The sequence below is a fragment of the Pezoporus occidentalis genome, unplaced genomic scaffold (genome assembly GCF_034315485.1).
Source record: "Pezoporus occidentalis ecotype Australia unplaced genomic scaffold, CSIRO_AGI_Poc_V1 ctg33, whole genome shotgun sequence".
NCBI classification, from domain to species: domain Eukaryota; kingdom Metazoa; phylum Chordata; class Aves; order Psittaciformes; family Psittacidae; genus Pezoporus; species Pezoporus occidentalis.
Window position 1 is genome coordinate 5,112,901 of NW_026915268.1, and position 26,380 is coordinate 5,139,280.

A 26,380-nucleotide genomic window follows, 5' to 3' on the forward strand; every position below is an offset into this window, starting at 1 on the left:
TGCTTCTTGTGAGCCTGCCTGTCTGTGCCTGCATTGCGTTTGGCTTTGTGCTTTTCCCTCTGTAGCACAGTGGTGGAGCTGTAATATAGCCAGCTCGGATGAACATACCCTTTCCGCAGGGTGCTGAGAAACCTGAGCTCAGTCAGCGCATTGCTTAAGCATGGGCTTATTTGTAAGCACAGCTGTAGTCCTGAAATTTACTTAAAGAGTGTGGATGTTGTCTCACCAGCCATTCCAGGGTACCCAAATTTGAGAGCAGTGCGTGGAAGATGAGGAATATCTTCCTTACATGACAGCTCTATGGACGTTTTCCTGTGTGTGTGTTCCACTGTGTGGATTTTGATGGCAGTAGGTAGTCTTGCTTTCATTTAACATGAAACTAAATCTCTCAACTAACAGAAATAACAATGATATTTCAGGACTGGAACCTTATTTTTGGATGACTTTGCTGTCATTAAATCCTCATTTTTAATAATTCGTACAGAGCAAAGAAGCATCGAAGAGGGAAATATGCATGCAGTATGCTGGTTCTTTAGCTCATGTTATGTAGTTTGGCTGATCATGTCCTGTATTTGCCATTGTTAAGGAGACTGTTTTGCTTACTTTGTTACAGGTTTTTGTACATTTAGGGAATTCTTGCTCTGTGATGACAGGGTGAAGTTTTGCCTTTAGTTCCGTTTTATTTCTTTTAGAGGAAAGGCTTGAAAACTTGACTGTGGGCCAGAGACATCTTAACTCTTTCAGGGCCAGAAGTTCAGACTTTCTTGGGAAGTTTTTCCCTGGTTAGCAAGCACATCTCTTAATGTTTTTCAGCCTTTTGGTATCATGTACTTTTTATCATTTTAGTATCTGCAGTATATTAATGTTGGATGTGGGCTTTCAGTAGTGTTACTAAAGATGAATAAGCTTTCTGTGGATTGATTAACCGCTGAATGCCTCAGTAGCAAGTTGCAAACTATATTTTTCTCAGTTTATTTCCCTTTTTACTTTGTACACCCGTTTATGAAGTTTATGTTGTCTTAAAAAAAATAATCACCTCCTTTGGCCTGGAGCTTCAGAATTTTTATTTGCCTTATCTTCATAATAGTGGCACGGTGAGATGATGACAAAAGATTGTGTTCTAGTGGCTTAATTGCTCAGCACCTGAGGTAGAGCAATCTGTTATCTGAGAGTTTCTGTCCTGTTGGAAACGTGAAGCAGAAAATGCGTGAGCATCAACCACTTTTGTATGGAATGTCAGAGATCCTGTGATAACTGCAGTTACATCTCTTTGAGAGAGATTCATTCAAAATAGAACAGATGTGAAATGGAGACCTTGTCTGGCTGCTTTGGTTAGCCCTGGAGTGAGTGCTGAGATAGGATGTGATTGATCGCCATCAGTGCATGTGGGTGAAGGGAGGGGACAGGGCTAAAAATGCCAGGGAGCTAAAAGAGCTTTTTAAACTAAGGATGCTCTTGGCACAGGAACAAATGGATGTGGCTATCAATAACCTTTGGCTAGAAACTCAAAAATGGTTCCTACTCCTCCAGAGATCAAGGAGGCTCCAGAACAGCCTCCCAGAGGGGGAATTATGGAGGGAAAATTATTAACAGATTTTAAAATGAAGTTTGAGCGATTTATAAAAGGATTAAGTGACGTGATTGCCTGTATGGGTCAGAAACTGTACTTGGCATCCACAAGGTCCCTTCTGTATATTTTGGGTCTCTCTATATATTTTAACCATTCCTTAACATGGCTGAATCGTATAAAAATTTAATTTTAGATTTCCCTTTTAAAGTCTTGTGTTAATGCTTGTGAATCTATAAATGTAGAGCATAACTAATGAGATTTTCATATTTTTCAATCTGAAACATGAAAATAATCTCTAACTTAAAGATTCTCAGCTTGGAGAGCAGAAGCAGCAGCTCAGAATTCTTCAGAAGGTAGTTGTGTTTCTGCAGATGGAACATCCTCACTGAGTTAGCTGGAAAAATGCAACCGGCTGGCATTACTTTTTTACTGCGTGGTTTGCTTTCAGAGCTGCTGTCAGTGATTGCCTTTTGCGTAAGGAGTACAATAGGTCAAAAGAGGATTTTATTAATCTGTGCTCTGTAATATAAGTCAAGTTAAGTTTGAAAATACTGTTACTGTTCTCCAGTGCACCCCAACAGGTAATTGTGATGCTAAGGATCTCCATGAGATTGCTGTATTGCCTCATGTTCCGTTTGCGAGGAAAGAGACTGAAAAAAGCACACTGCGCATCTGCAGTCAATCCCTGCTTGCTTCTTTCTTTGCATCATGGAATTGGATGGGTGACTGAAGTGGGAGATTTGATACAGCTGATGTAGTGCCCAGTGGGGTTTTGCTCCTGTGTTTTTTCTGCTCTATAACTGTAGTTTTGTGTTGAATTCGAGCCCCTTTCTCCTGCACTAGAAACTGCGGTTTATGTGTGGAGTATGTAAGAGGGTCTTACTTGTGCTGATCTTCTGGATTAAATGATTAATTATTCATTTATGGCATAATGCTTGGTATAGCATCACTCTCCTTGTGCGTGGTAATTTTCAGATGTCTTTAAAATGTATTTTTATACATTGTGTATGGGTATAATTAAAAGACACTGAGACTACTTGGGTGCACGGCTAAATCCAGTGTTACAGGGGAAGGTGACTGAGAAGGTCGCAAAGTGTTGATCCTTCCTCGTGATAATTTTGTTGGGTGTTAATGGGTAACACGTTTTCGATTGACACACCACCATTGATCCCTGGATTTAATAGAATAAAAAAGTGAAGCAAAAGCTATCTGAAAAGACAACTAGAGCAATATGTTTTCTGAATGACTGACAGGGTTGTAAGCTGTGACGTTGACACTTAAACTGCCAGAGTGACTGTTAATGCTTGTTGTGTGATGTGAGAGGTCCCGGTCATTTGTCAGTGAGCTGCTGTAATCCATGCAGTACATCTTCATTAACCAGGCATACAGCAAGCAGCTTCGTGTTTCCGGATGAGCTGTGGCTGGGCCATAATTAACCTTTTGAACCTGGATTTGTAACAGAATGTAAAATCAGCTCAGGTTATCAATTACAGTCACACTCAATTGATAGTTGCCCAAAGAGAGTTTCTTATGAACAGAAAGGCATTATAATCTGCTCCTTTCCTCAGAAAGTAACAGAAGTACTTATGAGTCATCAAATAATAAATATAAATAATGCCTAATTCATAGCTTTAATATCACCTTCTTTTGGTGCCTTATACACAGAAGTCACAGGCAGTGCTGACTGTGTCTATTGGTAGAGGGCTCACAAATAAATTGATTATAAACCCGGATTGAGAAATGTTTACAAAAGGAAATGCCCTTTTTTTTTTTTCAATGAGAATTTTACCAGTGTTTTGAGATGTTTGCATGAACGATTTGATCCATACTGCACATACTTAAACCTTCCGTCTATAGAAAACTATGCTTACATCCCTTAGGGACTTCAGAGTCCATATATTGTGGTTTTGAAAGAAAATCATGAATTAAAAATAATTGTGGGGATTATTATCCTTTGAGTCTAACTGTCCTCAGACAAACTGAATGTATCCCTTTATTTCTGTCAGTACTCAATGGTAATTCTTTATAGCTCCTTATTTTGTTATGTCCAAAGCAAACTATATTCTGGTTAGATCTAATTTTTTATGTTACACAGTATTGTGTAAATATGCAGAGTATTGTCAAACAAACTTTTAATGTTTCTTTTTCCTGTAATATGGAAAAAAAATTCATTTTTATGATGAATGAGGCTATCAGTCAAGGACTGACTGCTTTTTCTTAGGTTGATTGCTGTCACCAGTGTTTTACAGATCTGGAAGGATTTCCCTTAAAGTGTAGTTTTTCATTATTATTCTGTGAATATAGACAGTAATTTATCTGTCCACCCCCCCATACCTTATGTTAGAGAAAAAAATCCTATTACATGCCCATAATACATAGAAGATTTTTAGCATGTGCTTCAATAATTCTTATTTGCTCTTTTCTCTTGTTAGTACTGAAGATTTGATTTTAAAACCCACTTAAACAAATAAACACAGAATTACTAGAATATCTCATCCCTGAAAAGCAAGAAGTGTGGTTTTCTTGAGACTTGTAACATACTTTTGGTCTTTCACATATTATTGTCCGTACCTAGAAATAAAAACAATAGGTCTTTTTTGTAAGTAAAGACAAATACAAATTTGTCTTTGCCCATATTCCATGCATGAGCAGTCTTTTTTTAGATTTCCCTTAATCTTTTTCCTTACTTCATTTTCTGTAAGCATGGTTCGTTAACTGGTTTGAAGATATTTGGGTTGTATTTTTAATCATGGCTGCCCATTAGCAAACAAGGGGCCTTTAGGAAACCATTCGTCCTCAGGAGAAGGAAGCTTTTAAAGTAGGGTGTTTGGTTCGGTTTTTTTACCAGCCCACAATTTATACAGTCTGTTTGAACAAATAGTATGAACCTGGTGTCAGAGTATCCGTTCATGGTACGTGAATGCAAAATGTTACCTTGTTTTCTGTATCCTTATTAGATTTGGAAAAAAATAATTGTATTTAGTTCTCTTTAAAGAAATCACAAGTCCTGTGTAGAACATAAAAACTCCTGAACTATAAAATTCAAATAGCATAAGTTTATACTTACAAAAACCCCAGAAAATGATTTAATCTTCTTTCTCGTCAGGATTTACTGATGTCAGTTTTCCTGCTCTTACCTCCGCAGAATTTCACTGCCCGCTCAGAACGTTATTTTTCCACCTTCAGCTCTGTCTTCTTGGTCATTTAGAGCTGTGTTACAGTTAGCATAAGGTACTGCAGGATTTCTCGAGCAAACGAAGGGCTGTGTTGTGAATGAGATGGCGTTCAGGGTGGGACACTCAGGGTTGGCGTTTCGCTTGTTTTAGTTTTTAAAGCAAACACATTAACTCTGTGACCACATGGTAGGTTTTGTGCCACTGCTGGTTTTGAAGTCTGTGGAGGGAAATCGGTGTTTGTTTAGTTTTGATATCTCCAGTAAGAATTCTGAAGGGCTCTATGCACGCATTCCCAGAAGGTTGCCATCACCAGCTACCAGTGCACAAAATGTCACCCAGATTCAATTCTGATTCTTGGAAACCAATTCAGAAATACTTTATTACCTATTGAATTTCTTTCTCTGTTGTTTCTTTCTCTGTCCTTCTGTCTTTCTGGAGAATGAATGACTTAGTAATATATTTACTAACAGATATTACAAAGAGTTGCTCAAATAAGACAATTAAAATAATTACCCCTCTCAAACACATTTGCACGTAAGTGGTATCTGCATTATACAAACAAAAGCCTTCTGGTTTCAGTTTTAGCTTGTGCAGACAGAAGCTCAAAACCTTGGATAAGCATAAGATTTTCATTCCTTAATGTGCTTAAATTCCACAACATTTAACTTCGTTTACGTGCTGCTTCCCCCCTCCCCATCCTAAATAGGAAAGGGGAAGTATAAGTATAAACGTATAAAATACAAACTAAGCTTCCATAACTGAACAGATTTTCTCTATTTTCTGTATTTTTCTGTATTTTCTACTACAATATTTAAGATATTGCAGTAGGAATTGTATGGAAAGCCCCATTGGCCTAATTTTTGGGAGCAGTGAGCATTACTAATGCCATGGAAATCAGGAGCAATTTAACACATCTGAAAATCAGATTGTTTCATAATAGGATCTCTTCTCTTGCATTTTGGGAACCTAAAAATTCTTTAATTCTCAGATTTATCATTTCAGGCTCTTAAAGTTCATTTTTTCCCTCAATCTGAGGGTGATTTATGGTTGCTCTGTTACAGATGAGATAGTTTCATCTTTCAAACTTGCTGCATTTTCTCTAGCATTTCTATCACTTAAGACTTTGAGTCTCAAAATAAAGGCGAGGTAAGATGAATGTGTGTGTATATAAGAACTCACCGTTGGACCCACCCACAGGTATCTGAAACTTTACAGTTCTCAAAGTTTAATGAATGCTTATTGTGCTCAGCATAGCAAATCCAAAAGGTCAGATGGAAAACCAGAAGTATTATTCCACTTCTTTTTCACTGATTTTCATCGCTGTGCCGCTACTGGTATAAAGAAAAAAAATCCCTGTGGCCAAAAATTTGTGACGGATACTGTGTTTCCGCGTCGTGTGAAGCAATCTGAAGCAAACTTTATTTAGATCAGAAGTGACATGATCTGATTAAATGGAAAGGAAAAAGACCCCAAAACCTTAAACTCAAGCATCTATACAGTGAGTATGGGCAGGAGGTTTTATCCACAGTTCATGTGGGTGCTCCTGTGCTGGGAACTGTACAAATGCCTGCAGAACAGTTGGTACCCTCCAACTCTTCATGCTTCACACAGTGTGCATGGGCAGTTTCGTGTGGATGCGATGCATTCACTTGCAAGAACACTGCGCTGTATTTGTTTGCTCCTTCACAATGGACTTTTCAAGCCTATATTCTGATTTTGAAGATACGGCAGTATACTTACTAGTGTGGTTAAAAACACTGTTTTGTTGTAGAAGATAGCTGTAGAAAAATCACGGGAGTTCTGTGCTTGTAGATTGCCCCTTTCTGGAGGTACAGCTCAGTGGAGTGTGAGTTTGGGGAACTGCAAACTTACTTTCCATGGCAAGGGGGGTTGGAACTAGATGATCTTGAGGTCCTTTCCAACCCTAACTATTCTATGATTCTATAACCTAAAAGAAATATTAGTATAATCATAAGTGAGATTTGAGGGCTCAGTGAGTTCCAGAGATCAGATAAAACCGCATCACTGAGAAGATTTTGACTGAATATGCAGGTTCCCCTGGTCACACGTCTGCTTTCCAGGGGTTTTATGTTACATGCATGTCTTCTGAAGATGTGTAGCAAGACTTAATTCTTTCACTCTGATTCTGCTGCTGTCAAAGGTACTAGGTGCAAGATAGCATAATTTATCTTACTATTGCCTTCTGTTTGCATACCCTGTAACTAGTGCTTGAGGTTAAAGGTGGGATTCAGTATTGCACCCAGCACACTTCCCACTAAGCAGTCAGCAACATTACCCAAAATCTGCAGTCTGAGCTATGAACATGTTACATCTGCCTGTCTCCGTGTGAAAAAAGTCATGGAAGAAAACAATCAGGAAAGATCCTGAAGCATATTTTAACCTACACATCTCAGATACCAGTAGCCCAAAGTACTCTGTATCTTCTTTGTTAATTCCTAGCGAATGTTGGGTCTGCTTTAAGAGGTGCTTTAGCTGTGCCCTAGCCTGGATGATAGCATCATGGATGTATGAATTACCCAGCATTAAATGTAGAAGTGTTTGTGGAAGACGTGAACACACACCTTTATGTTTCCTGATTTCATCCTTTCGTTATACTTCCAGTGATGTACTGGAGAAAAAAATAGATGTTGTAAGCAAATGATCATGCAGTTTCCTATATTCATGTGCTGGGCACACATGGGGAATTCATGAAGGCAGAACCGACACACGTGTGTGCTTGGGTGTGCAGTTCTAGCCCTGTTGTTTCCTAATTTCTGTATTTCTTTAAAGATTTCAAGATACACATATGTGCAAATAATGATCTTTATGTAAAAGAAGTGGCTGTGTGAGTAGGAGAAAATACCCTTTCCTTCACTGTGGTTTGATGGTTTCAGTTTGTTCCAAGCAAAAGACAGGAATCTGCTATATTTTAGTCTGTTACTGTGAAATGGAGTCCAAAGGCACAGGTAGGTACGGAATGCATTAGCAGGTAGACTTGTGTGTAAAAGTGTTTGCTGCCTCTTCTGAAGGCTGCTGAAAGCTGCTATGTGTTAGTGTGAGATGAGGGTGACTTTCTTTTCTGTCTGTACTGAATTGTGCTGAGAAACATGTATAAGAAAGCTGTGATAATGAGCAGTACAGTAGAGAGAGGTGATTTATGATACCTGTTTCTGACAGCTATAGTGCTGAGATTCCCAGGGTATCTGATCACTGCATTAGCATGCTGACAGCTCAGCATTTAGGACATTATGGTAATTTATCCTGCATGTGCTGTCACCTGCACTGTCAGAGTTTCTTTTTAATGATGGTATAACTATTTTGTTTGTTTGTACTGCATTCTTTTCATTTGGCTAATGTCTTCTCATTAGATTGCACCTAGTAAATGAGAGTAATTAAGTGTTTCCTATAGCTCAGATGCAATGATTAAGTTGCAGAGTTGGTGCTGATTATGTTTTGTCATTTATCTCTATTAATCTGAGAATAATCCAGATGATAAACACATGTAATTTTTTAGGTAATGTTCAATAGATGAAATTTATAGCTTCTCAATGGAGCCAATCAGTAAGTATGTATTTATATATGAATAGTAAGTTATTGTACTTGTATTTCTGTTAACTAAACATAGGATTATCTGTGCAACTAAGGAAAAAGAAAAGAGCATTTACTGAACATAGAGGTTTTCCCCTTTTTAAAATTCATTTTTGTACAGGAAGCTGCTGTTCATAATTCACAGTTAAGTGACTGCTCCTTTTTATTCTGCTTTCACAAATAACTACAGAGAATACCGTGGTGATATCTTTGAGGATTTTTCCTGCAGTTGTCTGTATTTGTTACTATTAGTTCTAGAATACAAATCTCATCTCTAGTAGCAAAGTGCAGTTTTCTTACAAACACTTCCAGATTACTCTGTTTAAAAAGTAAAAAATTACAGTACTGCATCAAGTTAAGCACCCCACAACCATTTGTAAATCTTTATTCAACTTGCAAGCTGCAAAAAGAGGCAGAAAAAAAGCTCAACATTTTTTTCTTCAACATAGGAAGTTGCAATACTAAAATGTTGCTGCAAATAGTAATGGCACCACTGAATTTCAGGAGCACTCTGTGTTGTTTGATCACGATCCTTTTTTTTCCTGGTTCTGTAAACTTTCTGTGACATTCCCCTGTTTTTACTCAACATGTAAGGTTAGGAGAGCAGACAGCAGAGCCCCATGATTGTTTGGGGGTTACGCAAGAAAATTCTAACTGGTTTCAAATTTAGCAAGTTTTGTGTGTCACCAGTTAATAAATGTCTTTAAAATGTAGAACTTGCAGTTATAATAGATGCTGAAGCGAAGATCCCAGCTAGTTGGAGATTTGTGTTAAATATAGTGATTTATAGATAAATGAGCTGAACAGTCTTTTAACGTCTATGTACTGCAGTGTATTACTGCCTAATACAGGAATGTTGTCTGTACTGTGCCTGTGTCCATGTGGTATCTGAAACTCTCTTCTGTTCTGACAAGTGTCATTTAATAATCTGGAGCTGCAAGCAGTAGCCCTTTGTTGCATGCTTCATTTCATTTTGTACTTTAAAGTAGAATTACCAGCCATACAGTGACATTTTGTTTGGGAAAAGATCCTCTGATCTGGGCAAGTGTTTCCTCAGTGTTTTACAGGGAAATCATTGCTGGCCTGTTCCAGCGATGTATCTCCCCAGATAATGTTGTGCAGTGTTTCATTCTGGTAACTTAAGCTCAGGGACCCCCACCCCAAATGGCATTTGGGCTGTTTGGGTCTCCTTATTGCAGTCTGTGGCACAGCCTGGCCATTGCAAGCCCACTTCAGACCTGACCACATTTGCTGTTGTGGAGCTAAATCTGAAAGAGTTGTTTTCTGTCCAGAATTACTCAATAAAATGAAGACTGATCAATAAAATCACCCAGATTTGTCTATTGGCCCTGTTCTCATGTGCTGCCACCCTTCACCTGTTGAAGAGAGGGAGATGGTATGTTTGGAGCTGTAGGGGGGAGTTAGGCTTGGAAAGTTATGATGAGATTGAGTATGGCTGGAAACATAGCTGAAAGTGTGCTGGGGCATGAGAGCCCAGGGACCTGATGTGGACAGTCCAGCGTTAGTCCATAAATTGTAAGGGTTATTTTCAGTCTGTGCACATTCGTTGGACTTGCTCAGATTTTCACACTGTTTTCTAGATGAGCACATAATTACTTAAGGATTCTATTTTAAGTTTTTAATATATAAAATCATATTATTATACAACTCAGTAAATTGCTAGCTTGAAATATATGTTAATTGGATCAAATTGTTGTTCATTAACAATTACTAACTTCCATGAACGTAAGTTTTAGGGAATCAGCGTTCTTTCTGGAAAAGCAAATAGCCCGTTCTGTTTATGTGGGTCAGGTCTAGAGTAGCTGCTTAAAATCCCCCATACTGAATTCTGTTATCTTTTCTCTTGGGTGGCTGAGGAGAACGGTTGAAGCAGCCAGTGATGGCTGCTGGGCTTTCATTTCTTTGTGACTGGTAAATGAAACACATGCAGCCTCACCAAACTACATGACTAATGACAACCTCCAGTGGCTCCTGCAATCAAAGATTAATTTGCTTTATCAAGTTTAAAGAATAGTAGGCGATAAATCATGTCAAAAAGAAATAATCAGTGGCAGGCTGATGTTCTTCTGCACAGTGGAGGACAGGTGCAATAGAGGATTCATCTGCCATAGACTGTTAATTTTGTTCTCACGCTGGTGTGTTAATTCTTGTTTAGTTGATTTTTAAGTCAAACAGGATGCATTGTCAAACAACATTTTTGTCTAAAATGTATAGTGTTGGTGTTTAGCTCTAAAATTAAATACTTGTTTAGAGTCTATCACTTGACACCAAAATATTTAACTTAATCCCTTTAGATAAATTTCATTCATATCCGTTTGTTGTCTTGGAGCACAGTTTAATGTGGACAGGAATAAAAATGTGTTGTACATATCTAGTGCAGACATAATATATTTCTTTTCCTTCATGTTGATTCCTGTTTAGTTACATGTCTCTTATTCTGTCTGTGGGAGAGATATAATGTAAGTCCTAGCATTTGTATTGGGTGTTGGCCTCTTAAGTGGAAAACTGATGGTGCTGGGCACTTAAGGCCTGACCCGCCTGGGACTTTGTGCCATCTCCTCATGCCACAGTTAACAGCACAACAGAGGAAGTGTTCATCATGTTGCAGGACAAAGTTCTAGATGGGTCTCAAGTGGTTCAGAGACAGCATTTCTATTGCATTTGTAATTACTGACTATAATCATGCCAATAAAACCTGCATTAAAAAAAAAAAAAGGCAAGATTAAGTGACCATTAAGTGTGTAAGGCTATCTACTGCGTGTCATTATAGTATTGCATTGCATAGTATGGCACTGACTCTGACCTGCATTTAATGGTGAACTGTGCTGTACACAAAGCAAGGACTGCAACTGTTTGTTTATCATGGAAGATACAGATACCTTCTGCTAAGTTAACGTTCGAGCTGCACAATTGTTGACCATTTTTAGTCCATTATTAGCTCAGTTAAAGCATGGCCCTGTCACATACTGGCCAAACATGGTTTTCCATGTTTAAAAGAATTTTAGTACTGGAATGATGCATATTGTGTAAACCCCCGTAATGCATAGAAGTGATGTGATAGCCTGGTAATAATATGTGAGCCCTCTAGTGGCATTCTCCGTGTTGTAAGTTAAGAACTAATTGTGTACAAGAGCGTAGAGCAGTGCACATGTTCAGACAGGAGGTGGAACGGCAGAGCAGAGCTACCCTCCTGTGCAAGGCATCGTAAGGAAGAGACCTTTGGAGACGGCAGCAAAAGGTTCCTGTGCAGCTCTCAGGGCAGTGGAGATACTTGCAATGAATCTTCAATACTGATAGAGTTGCATTTTGCAAGAGAAAAACTGTAAAACTTCTAACCAGCTCCGGTATTGGGTCTTGCGTATACAGTAAATGGGCTTATTAGGACCCATCTGTCCCAATTTGATCATATTTAGATTGAAAGATGTGACACCATGCAGATATTAAAAGTTACATTGCATACAAATTAAAGGTTTTTAAAAATTTAAAAAGCTTCTTGTGAAATGAAAGAAAAGATTTTGCACAAAGTACATTTTAAGCAAGCCATTAGCATTTTATTGTAGCTTCTGGGTGTATGTAGGCTACAGGCCATACTGTTAAATGTGGTTTCATTACCGTGTCAGAGTTAACTACCTGCCTTCCTTCCCTGACACTGAATTTGTATGCCATTAGTTTGTTGATTGTAAAGACTGAATAGTAAGAGGGCAAGTAGTACGACGGGTTATGTGTCATGTTGTATTAAGAGGTCTGTCTTTTCACTAGCTTGGGCACTGGCACTCAGAATACTGACTGCTGCTGCTTTCGTTAGTCCTGCTCACAGTGCTGGAAAATTTAAAGCTGAGGAGTCTTGAAAGTACAGCTATGTAAAAACAGACCTCCCTTGCTTTTTATTTCATTTTAGTAGTAGTAATACAGCAATGATGCAGGAACAGTGCTTCAGTTCCTTTGTGCCGTTCTGACGATGGCTAGAAAGCTGAAAATACAGGTTTCATCCGGTAGAATGATTGCATCTTGCTACTTGTGAATCCAACTTAAAAGCAGGGGGAAGAAAGCACACTTATCTGTGTGCATCTTCAATTACTAAAAAATCCATATTGACTTTTTTTCTGGCTCTCTTAATTTTTAATACGAAGTTTTAACACATGAAGTAGTGATTCAGACAGATCTCAGCAAAAACTTGAAACAGATGTAAATCTGAGTTAACATTAGTGATTTAAATTTAAAATTCATAATGGCTAAAACAAAACTACCTTAAAAGTAAGTATTATAAGAAAATGTAATTTTCTCATACAAAATGTGTTTGACCGAATCAGTGCTGAGCAGAGGGGAAGGATCACCTTCCTTAGCCCGCTGGGAATGCTCTGACTAATGCAGCCCAGCCCACTGTTTGTCTTTCTGCTGTGAGGGCACAGTGCTGGCTCATGTCTGGTGTGGTTCATTTAAAAGACATTCCAATGTTAAGGTAAGAAATGCGTATAAAGCAATCTTAAATTACATTGTGATGCTGATGGGAAGGAGAAGAGAGTACTTAAAAAGCACAGTCCTCTCAGCTGCAATCACACATATTATGAGGCATCAGCTATAACAGTATGGAGTATGGCATGATACTGCTGTTCATTTCCACCACTCCATCTTTTCTTACTCTGGGGTTTAGAGCGCAATGCAAACCTGAATTGGAGCTCATCAGGCTGGAATTGAGATAATTATAGTTATGCCTGTTCTACTGTGATGTTACTCATCCATAAGTCAAGTCTTGGCTCATTTTTAATATAATGGTGGCTCTGGGAATAGATTTTGGGGGTGAGGTGAGAAGAGTCTGTGTTTGTGTATTTGGGGTCAAACAAGAAAAATAGCCCCTTCTCAATTTTAATTTATAGTTCTGGAGTTAAAATGGCAGAATTAAGACATTTCATAAATTTCTTTCAACAGTCCTTAGGAATATAACCCATCATAGCAGCACTTTCACCCTGGAAAAAATCTCTAGCTGTCTTCAAGTTGATAACAGATGAGAGAAGATAGGTAATAAATAATAGTATGGAAACTCTTCTTGTTTGAACATATTTTGCCAAAAGCACTGAATATGAAGTTGGGTGAGAAAAGGGAGAAACATTTTCTGAGTATTACTGACATACTTTATGATGACTTAGTGGAACACCTTACGGCCAACTGTCTCCTTTATTCACAGATGTTCTAAAGCTGCCAGAGCTCCGTTTCTTTCATACAGCAAAGTTAAGAACTAATTTATTGTTAATTGTTGAATGTTCCTTTTTATAATATCTAGAGTTGCCACAGGAGCAACCTGCCTTCCTTAGCTTGTGTATAATGTGTTCAAACAATGGGAGACTCTGGTAGTCTTAGTATTTAAAGCAAAATGACTTGGTTTTTTATGTGGAGTGCTTGAACTAGGAATGAGTTTTGTTCTTTCTGCTTATGAAAACATGTATTTCAGCTAAAACAAAACTGCAGATGAACATTTTCTTGAGTGTCTGCTTTAGGTCTGTGTCAAGGCGTCCATCAGTATCAGTGTCACAGTTCAGAGTACCAGCATGTGATTTTTGTATCTAATTGGATAAGTAAAAAGCAGAGCATCTAGTTCATCTTCATGCATCCGAGCAGTGAAGGAGCAATGATAGAGCTGTCTCACCCAGACAAGGCAAGGGCTGGGGTAGTGGTGACTGTTATCTTGCATATAACCATTTTCCATATCCTGAAATCAGATTTGCAGAACAGACAGCATTTGGGCTGTACTTCATGTTTCACATGTTTCACACATCCTCCCCAAATTTATTTTATCAGACTATTCAGAGCTCTTTCTTGCTTTTGTGTGCTTATGGAGTAATCTAGAACGGTTAGTAATGTCGTCCTGATAGAGATCTGTTTAGCATACAGGAATATATTTTTAAAGTGCTCTTCTCAGACTGAACTGCACTTTTGTTAAACATCATAGGAAGGCAGATGGTGGCTGTCTTCTGCCATTTGCCATTCTTCTGAAACAAGGAGGAAAAACACCCAGCAGTATTTCAGTGATCTGTTCCACACAGGTTTCATCTGTATCTTCTTTGTTGGAGGAGTCGGTAGTTGGCATCAATTTGGATCAAAAGAACTGCAGTTAGGAAGGCCATGAGGAAGGTTCCATATTATTTCTCCAGAGCATTCTCACTACTGACGAGTTGTTTCTTGAGGCATGTAGCTCTATTGAGAAAGAAGTCTTCTGGGAGCACAAGTTTTATTTCTGAAACAGGGTTTTTGTATCAATTTAAGTATTAAATGATTTGTATAGATATCATCTACACAACAGTGTGGCTTATCTCAAGATACATAGAAACTTTTCTGTGTAAGTGGATATGAAATCATATTATTTTAGATTTGTAAGACTGCACACGGGAGCTAATAGTTTATGTAGCATTAGTGTAATGGACCTTCTCTGAATGAGCTCTAACAGCACAAGTACCTTCTAGTTTATGCATTTTCTTTAATAACCAATTTCATTCTAATCTGCTGAATAGCAATAACATTTAGAATATTTATATTTTTATGTAGTCACCTAAATGTATGTGCTGCTGGAGCAAAAAAATTAGGTTTGCAGTATCCCTTAAGATAAGTGTGAGTCAGCAGCTGACAGTACACCTTAGTGGATTGCTTTGCTTCTGAAGTGTGTGAGATTCTGTGGCTGTAGAGATTAGTGGTGCCTGACAGTGTTCTGTTATCTATCATGTTTGCATAGATCTGATTATCTCATTTGCTTAAGAGGTCAGCAAAGCAAACCAAAATATTGCAGTAGATATTATTAAAGACCCTCACTATCAGTCATACTGTAAAAAGATGACACTGCATGAAGGGCTGCATCCAGAATGTAGGTGATGCGGCCATGCTTTTGAGTCGTGCAGGATCCCAGATGTGTGTGTATGACATCAGGCTGTCACAGGTGATGCCTGTTAGGTCGTCCTGTGCTGCTTCTTTACTCTCTAACATGAACCACTGTGTTCTTTGGTGCTTTCACTCTAGTGTGACTAAGTCAAATGGTGGATGAGATTGCCTTGTTGTGTTTTGTTCTGTATTTTCCTCTTAACTTGAATGACAGTCTGGGATTCTCCAGCCAGAGCCACGACAGTCCAGGCTGTATGTTTTTCTGTGCACAGCTTCAGTGTCACCCTATTTATTCCTAGAAGGCTTTAACATCAGAGGCTGAAGTCTGAAACATCCCACGTGTTACTGACAGTAATTATTGATCAAGGCTCTTGACCAGTTTTGATTGATCAGTTTCATTAGTTTTGTAAGCTTTTCAGTAAATACTTATGTATCTATAATTCTGTTCCCTGCTGGTGATCTCTTTCTGTTACCTGTGCACTATATTTGTGTTCGGAATTCCTTAACTTACAGTATGCTCTGCCATACTACCTTTGGCTACATACATCACTGGCTACCTTTACAGTTGTTTATTTTCAACTAAGTTTGGTATTGACCTCTTTCTTTTCCAAATGCACCTCTTGGATTCTTCCTGTGTTCATAGGCCAGACCATGTGGCTCCTTCCTCTAAGCTCTTGCTTGATTTCAGTGTCCTGTGGTTTAGCTTAAATTCTTGGGTGAAATTAGGAGTGATTGAATTTTCAGTGTCCAGATATCAATGGTTTGGGTTTTTTTAAATTTAAATATGTCTGTAACTCCTCTCAAACAAAACCACTGTTTCTAGGACTCTTGTTAAATCCTCTCTTCTCTCTTTGCAGTGCTTTCTAGGCATCCTGTTAGGCAAAGGACACTCTCCTGGCATGGACACACCAGGTTCCATTCACTCATGATTCTCTACCATCTTAAAATTGCACCTATTTTTCATCCCCACAAGTAGACTAACCTGAGTTAGGAAACTGGGGGTTTGGTTTGGCTTTGTTGTGCTGGCCACTTGGTTTGTTAAACCGCCTTTTTGTCTGCTGTAGATTAAAATGTCTTTGTCTTGATATTTTAAGTGCTGATGACATGTGCAAAATACCAGAAAACACATTAACAAAGTAAATCTTTGGTTTCCATAGGGAAAGGTGGCCCTACGATGAAGGGAGTAGAAGAGTGTCTGAGAACTATTTGCCATCTCGTTTTGCATCAAGCAATGCTCAGTCAGACTGAAAGATCTGCCCCACAGCATCTCCATTCAGAATGAGTGATAGTGATGGTGGTGTGCTTGGTGAGGAATTGGGGATCACACAGCGTCTGCGCTAACATGTCAGGGGTTGTTATTCTTCAATTGAATAGCAATATTTTAAATCTTTCATTAGGAGGAAGTTAAGGTTTCTTTTCATGCTCAATTAAAGAACTGCCATTTTGGAACAACAGTGAGAAAAAGTTGTGTGAGCAAAGCAAAACCAAAGCCACAGATGCTATAAAAATAACTGCGAGCAGAGGAAATCAGTATCAGAACTACATGTCTTAAATTGAGATGCGTGATGATATAGAGACAATTAGAATGTAATGCTTAGTTTAATGATTTATGAGACAATCAAATTGTAAGGAACAAATGTATGAAGATGGTTGAGCACATCAGCCTAAAAATAATGCAATAGAAAAGGAAAATACAATGCATCTCAGCATTCTCTGCAGATAAGCTGGGATTGCTGGGCCAGCCATCAAGAAAATATATTTCAGAGCAGTTTAATGAGTTTAATAGATATGTATAGATTTAAAGCATTTCTTGGCGAGATATGATGAAATAAGACTGCAGGGGTTTTGTTGTTGTTTTAAATCTCTATTAACCAAAAAACGCTTTCCCAAAGCTCTGATACTTAGTTTAATTAAAAATACAAATCCTGGTTTTCTTGTATGTGATGGAGAATTATTGTTTTACATAGCAATAATACATTGCAGTTATTACTGAAAACGTTCTGTAACATTGAGAATCAGGAGTAAATCAGTGTTATCATGCAATAATTGAAAAATTGGTGATCACTTTTTTTTTCCTGAAGCTTAAAGGGCACACTTAAAAATAGGTTTTATTTAAAAAATACTTTTTATCTGAACCACTGAGGCCAAATTTTTGTTGAGTCTTCTGCTTAATTATGTAAATCTGCAGGAAAGCCTTAAAAAGTTACCCTTTCTTTAGTGTCTTCTGTAGCCCCTGTGTCATGCTCGGCTGTTTAATAAAGGGTCAGATTTTATTTATGTGGTTAAACAGAACATAAATACAGACATTTCACATGATGTACCATGTAAATGTAAGCCTTTGTAGTTACAAGTTTTTGTAGCTGGAGAATTGTTTTAAAAGGCATGTAATTTATTAGCTATCAGTAGCTGCTTTATTGCCTTGCCGCGCTGCAGTAATAAATAAAAGAAAGTGAGCTGATTTTACAAATGGCACACAAGGTGCACATTTTGTGAAAAAAAGTCTTTTTTTAAAGAATTGGCATTAAATCCTTTTTTTGTGATGACAAAGAGGCTAAGAGTGCAAACTGTATTTTCTGTTTATCGAAAACAGAGTCTCTTTTTCTCGAGGGCATTTTTTCCTATGATCATCAGGGGATTTCAAAAGCAATAAAGTGTGGAATCATTGTTCGACTTGAACAGTATTAAAACTTAGGTTTTAATTTCAGTGAAGTAATAAGATTTGAACCTGTCTCACATTACAGCACTGTAAGGCATTTAGCAATTGTATTTTAAAGGAGGTTTTTAAAATGCAGCTCACTTGAAAGCTAACTGTCTGTCTAGTAATTAATAGTTTCTCTTCAGCAGAGGCTGTTGTGAATCATCCTAAGAAATCTCAGTTTTGTTAATAACAAATTATGATAATTGTAAGGATGTTACTTCCTAATTAGTTTAAACCTACAATCTTTTTTGCCCTTTTCCGAGATTGATTTTCAAATGAAGACAAAAAAGAAAAGTAGCGACTGAGGGTTTCAGCATGATTTTCACCTTAGAATTAAAAGGAAATTACCCACATTTATCTGTAAATTTCAAGAAACTTTATCCCTTGGTTAGGAGCATATGTCACGCTCCCACTCAGAAGTGGTGAAGTATTTAATCTGTAACATATCTGATCTCATTAATTCCAGAACTGTGTTTTGAAGATAATTCTGCAGAGCACGTCTCCTTTCGGTACCGACATGGCGAACTCCGGGATGCTGGAACTTGGTGTGCATGGTTTGCACAGATATTCTCCGGGTTCAAAGTGTAAATATTTCTTCAGGCTGGTTGATAAAATGTTGGCTGATGATGAGAGGATAGCAGTCCCTGTTCCTTGTAGCTGGAAATGAGCGTGGATGGTTTTGGAGGAGGGAGGAGGGACAGTTTATACACAGGTGCATGTTCAAAGCAGCCATCAGTGTTTAACATTGGAGTGGTGAGCTATGACCTTCCGTGATGATTTTGAACGGTAACTGCCTCCATTAGCCATAAGGTTTGTTTCTTTATTTTAGTAGATGGCCTAGACTGTAAATATTAGAGGATCTAAAATAAATCAACATATTATCCTAAGGATACAAAACGTAAGAGCTATTTGTGGTTAGGAACCTTTGACAGATAGTTTGGATGAGGCAGATGATTGCCCGCCTCTCGTATCTGGCTCCCATTGCTGTGCCTGCAGGCAGTTTAGTGTTATAGTTGTATATTGATGTCAGGGTTACTACTGAGTGGCTAGCAATGACAGATGTCTATAATTACAGGCAATGCTTCCAGTATTTCAGAAGAGCCAGCCTATGTTGAACAATTATCTTATTTCTGGCTTGCCAAAGAGGGTTGTTCAAATTGCTAGTATTAGCTGTGGTAGCTGTAACACCTCTCCTTATGCCGTGGGATAAATGTGCAAAAGCACTCTTCCGTAAAACCTCTGTACAAATCCTTAAAATACAGGATCGTGCTCAATTTCCTATGCTTAAGGCTTGGTCCTGAGCAATGCAGCGCACCTGCAGCAGTGTCAGTATGATGAAATAGTTTGGGATATAGAAATTTTAGGAGTAGAATAAGTAGCTGTGATCTTTATTAGTTGTTTTTAAGTGCCAAACTAATGGTGATGCTTTAGCATTGAGGTTTATTGCATATAAGCATGCCGAGTGGGCCACTCATCTAGATACAACTGAGGAATTAATAAAATTAAGTTGGACACTTTTAATAGTTACAGGGGCAAGCAAGAGTGGTGATTACTGCTGCTGAAGTACCTATAATACTTTATGTTGTGGAGTTTTCTGCCTGACAGAAATAATGCTCTTGTAATCACTATAGTATTGGTTCCTTTCAGTCATTAGAGAATTTTAAAGCGGCATTTTGGCTTCTTCTTAAGCAAATACCTGACCGTATATATTGGCTTGAATCTCTGCAGTGCAGTATATAGCTCTGATGGAAAGTGCAGCCCAGAACTGTGCTTCAGAAAGGAAAAATCTTCTGGATGATGTTCAAAAAGTAGTAGCTTTTAATAGTATTTCTCAGTTTTCACTATAATATTTGTACTCTAAGCCCTGGAGGGAAACAAAAGAGACAGTGGAATTAAAAATCTGTAACGGTGCTTTACGAAAATGGAAGTCTAAACAAGACTTTTAAAGCTAAGGACCTTTTTAACAATTGGCTACCTGAAGAGCTAGCAGATAAACTGCTTCTTTTTTCTTTCTCATTTTTTGTGTCAGAGAGTACTTCTTGTGCTGTACCAGCAATAACAGCGGTTGGTTCCTAGTAGGTCTCTTGTAGTAAGTTGACCAGAATTGTAAATGTTTCTTTCAAGATTTTCAGAAAACAGGAATTAAGAAAGGAAGAAATGTATAAACAAGTAAATAAAAGCTGAGAGAGAAATTGTTGAAAAAGAGATCAATTTCCGTGCAAGAAAAGGTTTCTTGCTGCCAATGCATGGGCACTTTCTGGAGCAGGAGGAGGGGAGTTAGTCACTCCCCCATCCCAGACTCCTGTGAATTCTCTTGATGTGTTAAGAGATCAGGGAAAGGATTGGGAAGAGGGTCTGGAAAAGAGCCTTTGTGGGAACTGTTAATACCTCTGCCTGCCTCAACTGGTGATGACAGAGTATTTCAACAGACTAGGAGGGAAATAACATCCATAGCAATGAGTGAGCCACGCAGCAGATTTACCCTTCCCCCTGCTACATAGCACACATTGCTTCTACTAACAAGACCCTAATTTTTAAATGTCATCTTATAGTAGGTCTCTTCTTTCAAGTGAGGATAACTTTTATGTAATATTTTAATTAAGTGTGGTTTATAGGTAAGCCAGTATATAATTTATATAATAAATATTATACACTGGTTATCGTTTATATACTTGGTTCCTCTGGTTGCTTGCAAGCACATGTAGCAGTGAATGGGAGAGCAACCTACTTTTTCTGTACCACAAAGCCCAACTTTATCTTCAGAGGTCCTGTCTGAAACCAGGGCAGTTTCTTATGGCCTATCTTGGAGGTCTTTTCATTTGGGGAGCTAACTATGAAATGACAGATTAGCCCATTCGTGCTTCAGACTCAAGAGTTAAGGGTGTTTTGAGATCTTACCTCTTTAAGTCAGCTGGTCAGGTGTGGAGCTGACCGAGGTTTTCCTCTGTTAAGGAGAGGATAGAAAAGCCAAGGCTTGTTAAGCCCTTAGTTTGGTCAGGAGGTAAAGGTGAATGATCCAGCACTCTGATACACTGAGTAGGCAGTTAAGCTCAGATATCCAGGCTTTGTCTGTGGGATTTGGAAGCCAGATTTCTGCTGTGTTGTAATGGAGCTTTGAAGTGCTGAAAATCAAAGATACCCGAGTGCAGTTTGAAAAGCAGTGGAAATTACTGACTGTGTTGTGACACTCGACACCAAGAAAGAAACTCCTGCATACTGTGGAGTTTCAGTGTGATGTACCTGTCAGAGAGGTGGGACAGCACTGTCAGGAATGTCTTGTGGTCGCCTGGCATTGCGTGAATTTCCAGACAGACGTGAGGAAGGAGATGCTCCCTTTTGCCTGCCCGTATGGTCCAGCCCTAGTCCACATCTGTCTGGAGTAAAGTCTGGCTAAGGTCTGGTTTCACCCTCAGTGTTCATGACAAAAGACTTTAATGTTGTAGTGATTGTTGTCTGCAGCAAGGTCTGGAGAGCTTCAAGGAAGTTATAATATCTTAAGCATTTACACTGTGCCTATGGGGAATAACTTTACTGTAATTTTCTGAAGATTCATTATCCAAAATCTTAATTCATTATAATAGCCGTTATGGAACATATAGAAACCCACATTTTCTTGTGTTTTCTTATTTGCACAGTGTGAGAGATTCATTGCTCTGTTTTAATTTGTTTCATGGGGTGCGTTGGAGTACATTCCATACAGTGCTGTTATTGAATTTCTGTGACTGTCATTATATAGCCATACAACCTTTAGGAACTCATATTCTGAGCTTCCCAGTTCTGTAATCTGCTTCACATTTAAGAATTGACATAATTAGCTTCTTCAGAGTTATAATGAGAGTACCAAAAAGAGAAGACCTCAAAAGATAAAGCAAAGTTAGGCATATCTAGGGCCGAAGAGTAGAGAAGACAGGGAAACAGTGTTTTGGTGTGATTGCCGAATTGTTTCTCCATTTTCTCGGACTGTATGTACATACAAGTGCTTTGCTTTATGAAACATTACTTCCACAATTTTATTTTCTCATCCTTTTGAAATACAGCAGGTACAGTTCAAGTAATTGGGAAGTATACAATTATGTAGTTTGAACCACTGATAAATCTGCTATAGATCATAAAAACACTGCCTGGCAGGAGAGCTTGTGAAGCTGCTGTCTTCCTCCAGCGTCCTGATTCCACCCAGGCAGTTTTGCTGGTCTCTTCACTGTCATGGCCAGGTTGTCAAGGCCAGGTTGGATGGGGCATGGGGCAACCTGCTCTAGTGGAAGGTGTCCCTGTCCATTGCAGGGGGTTGGGACTGGATGAGCTTTAAGGTCCCTTCCAACCCAAACCAGGCTGGGATTCTGTGACCATTGCTGTCACCTTTGAATGCAGCATTGCACTTGGGTGTTGGTTGTGATGGTGGGATCAGCTCCGGCTTGCTGTAAGGACCTCGAGTATGTGCTTGTACCTGTGAAGCTCATCCAGTATTGTAGTCTGTTGTTATCACTTCTGTGGATTTTTCACTTACGCTTCTGACTGTTGTAAGAATGAGATACTGATGGTGGGATATTTTACTGTTAAACTTGCATTTCTGGCCATGTCATGGCGTGATTGCATAGTGCTGTGTGTTGATGCAGGTTTTGTGCGGCAGATGTAAATCCTGCAGTTGTAAGGATTTGGGAATGGTTGTGTAAAGGTTTTCCACAAGTCTTCAACGGGCTGTTCCCTACTGAAAGCTAATTATGCTGCTCCTATTTGAAATGTCTAAAGGGAAGTGAAAATGAAAGCCAGACTTTTTTCTTGCTGGAAGAAGACAGGGGAGGTCTCCAAGGAGGGGACAACCCAGTGGATGTGGGGTTCTGCAGCCTCCCAGAGCTGCCTTCACCTTCACGGCTTTACCCATGGTGATGGGAACTAAGCTGAAGGTGAGATCATTCCATGTGTGAGTCCGCATCCTCTTATGCCCCCTTCCAGCAGTGTTTTTCTCTGCCTTTTGAATATGTAGCACAGTCTTTGCTGTTGAAGTGTGTTTTATTATTATACATCCAAAATGCTTTATCATTAATTTTTTATAGTGCTTAAAAGTCTAAGGGCGCTTCACTGTTGTGATTAGGGGTTGGTTGGTCTTCTATATTTACATGCTAAGAGCGTGCGTTGGTTTTGAAAATGATTTTGAAGAAGGTGTTTAAAATATCACATTTATTTTCGCTTACAATTTGTCACATTAGGGAATGGGTAGTAGTTTTTATTACAAGCACTGTATTCATGCTGACTTGAAATGACCCTGTCACACGTGAAAACAAATCAGATTGTTGCTGTTAATGAGCTTTTCAATTTACTATTCAGTGGATCAGATAAGTGGATTTAAGAGGTAATGATCCTGTTTAGCACTCAAGCTTGGCTGTCAGATCCTAGTAGTTGTGGGAAATCCCCAGGGACAAAAGCGTTGACACAGTTCTTGATGGGATAATGGGAATCAAAGCTAATGGATGATAAAAGGAGTAGTAAGAGTTACAAGGATAATTGTGGATTAAAGCACTACTCTTTGTCAACACTGACTGCTGGTTTAGTATTTTATTTGTCAAACTCTGATGTGGGGAGAGCCTAGTTTGACAACAGAGCACAATGCCACCAGGATCAGGCTGGCTCGCTGGTTTCCCTGGCAGAAAGGAAAGCTCTTAACAGGGATGTGAGCTTGCTTCTACGGTTACATTGCTCCCTCTCTTTTTCACTCTTCCTAATATCAAATACGGAAATTCTTAAACTTTGCTAAAATTGCAGCTGCTATAGGTTTCAGAAGATGCTATTTTTGTATTTGAATATTCTTATTTAATTTATTAATTATATATGGAATATATACTTGAATGCATATTTGCATTACTGCAAATAACTTCACATTTACAGTGTCAACTGACTATTTCGCAATGTTTGGAGGATTGTATATGACAAACTTTTTAGTATCTTGATTATCCTTTCAGTGACTTGTTTGAATTGCAGCTAATTTTGCCACAATAAATACAATTATAAAAGGGTAAGTTAGCTCACAAGTCACCCTTACTCTTGGTGCAGTTTCTGGTTAGAGCTGCAAGTTTATTTACTCAGGCCTTATTATGCTCCGATTTAAAACTAAAGTCTCTGGGCTATGAAAATACAGTTTTATTCTGTATTATTATTGTTTATTATTATCATCATCATTATTATTATTGTTGTTATTTATTGACTTCCTCAGAGACAGAATATTGCTGGGTTTGGTTTTTAAGCACAATCATGGGATTCCATCGCTAGCAGGAAGGAAGTTGGCCTAAGAAAGGTTAGGTACAGTAACAGAAGTATTGCGTGAGCTAAATCAAGTTCATTGCTATTTGTGTGCCATATGAAACGTCAGCGAGCAGAATTGACAGCTAGATGGCACCAGGCTTTCACCGCTGGGTAGCTGAGCCTGCATGTGCTCTGCTTGGTGCTCTCATTCCAGACCTTCGTGATACCTGGCTTGATCACATCATATGGAAGAATTACCTATAAGCGTAATATTTGGGTTAGTGTCACGAAAGGTTAAAATGACTGAAATGAAATGTACTGACTGGCTGATCTGCATTTAGCCTGCTCGTAAGCAAATAGCAGTGTTACGTGAGATCAGGGTGAAGTGAGTTGGCAGAGGATTGCAATGAAAAGTTGCAAAACATGTCTCCCTTCTGTTTCTGAAGTCGATTGAACCCAAGTGAATGTTTTCACCCAGGCTAAATGCCAGGCTACTAAAACTACCAGAAACATTTAATAAGATCACACAGTAAGGAAAAAACTATACTTGGTGTGCCTTGCATTTGTTATGGAATCTGATAGGTGAGGTGGTGGGTGAACTTGGGTGGTAGTATATGTCTGGGATCTGAAATAAAGGGGAGACGTGTACAAGTGCAGGTCACTTGGCTGTCAAAACCTTTGTTCTCCCTTCACGATAACGAAACTGGATGTCCAAAGAGTACCTAATTTACAAGATTTTGTGACTGGCAGTTCAAGAACTTACACGTGCAAGCTAAAGAACAGCGCTGAATCGCACCCCACTGAGGACAGAGACCAACAGAAGAATGTTTTCTCCATCCCTGTGCATTTATTGTTTTTGGTAATAGAGAGTGTGTTGTTCTGTGAACAACAAAGTGGGTTTAATGCAGGAAATTTGCATTTCCTTTGTGGGAAGAAATGTATGCAAGGTCAGGTAAAAGCCTGTCAATCCCAAATTCACAGAACACCATTGAAGACTGAATAATCCATCTCTTCCAAATGCTTCAGCTAGGCTGGATGGACAGGCATATGTGCCTGTTCTTTTCTCTTGCAAAAACAATATGGGGAATGTTTTAGAATAACTGAAAATGCTGCTACGTGTAAATGTCTATAATATGCTACTGTTGAAATGTTTATTTCCAGGTGTATGCCCGAATGTCAGAAGTCTTAGGAATCACAGACGACAACCATGTTCTGGAAACATTTATGGCAAAAGTGTGAGTTTGTGCTTGGGTTCTCTTCTGTATGTATTTTGTCTTGTCTTTAACACATAAAATCCTGAGTTTTATTTTGTTACATTTGCTCTTTGCTAGAAAAATGGTTTCCATTAAATTTAAAATATTTAAAGTAAGGGATAACCATTTTCGGAAGCAGCCATATCTTATTTTCTGAAGGTACTGCATGTCCCAAAATAAACACTCGCAGCTGGATATATCCTCCACAGTGCCTGCATCCCTTCTTGAATGGCTTATAGGAGAATAGAGCTAAGATTTCAGACTCTGGTTCAGTGGCAGCCTGGCCTAAGCAGTCCTCATCCCTCCCCACCCCTCATTCCTACACCATCAGATGTCAGTGGAATTGCCTGTAAAGCTTCATGGTAATTTGCATGTTTGCATCAGGGAACTGACCAAGTTAAACTGATCTCTTTTTTGTTGTTTTGGGGAGGGAGGCTCTTTTGGGTTGCTTTTTGGCAAGATCTGGCAAAATGTACTCTCAAAAATACAGATTCAGGGAGGAGGATTTTAGAGCCTCATGCTTACCAGCTGTTTTCTCATCTGGGGTATTTAGCAGAGTAAGAGGTGTTTTAATCTGACAGATAAGTGTTGCAATACTTTCTCTTTAAGAATAATCTGAGAAAATTACTCTGGAGAAGGTACCTTTTTCTCATGCCTCTGCTGCAGCCACTCTCCTTGCATGCCAGCAAAACTACCAGGATCTTGTCTTTTATTACTTATGTCCTTCATGAGATTTGCTAGTTTCTCCTGACTCAAAAAGAGTTTCATCTAAAATCAGTTTTGCTCTTGAAGCAAAACAAAATGGGCCCTCTGAAAAATTGTGAATATCCACTAAAAAAATCTAGGAGTCCCCAGGAGACAATGAGTTCTGTGTGTGCCTGGAGAAAGAGAAGCAAGTACCTTACCTCTTTATTCTGCAGTGGGGAAGATGCTGCATCATGTCATTTACTTCACATCCTCTAAATCTGACTTACAA

General features: G+C 38.7%; 1 protein-coding gene across 2 annotated transcripts in view; it reads left to right on the forward strand.

The window, feature by feature from the left end:
* Positions 1 to 26,380, forward strand: part of RANBP17 (RAN binding protein 17) — a 156,301-nt gene that overhangs the window by 57,804 nt on the left and 72,117 nt on the right. For both annotated transcript variants that reach the window (XM_062629242.1, XM_062629243.1), the window contains exon 15: positions 25,313 to 25,386. In XM_062629242.1, coding sequence (XP_062485226.1) covers positions 25,313 to 25,386 — 74 coding nt within the window. The remainder of the gene's footprint in view (positions 1 to 25,312; positions 25,387 to 26,380) is intronic.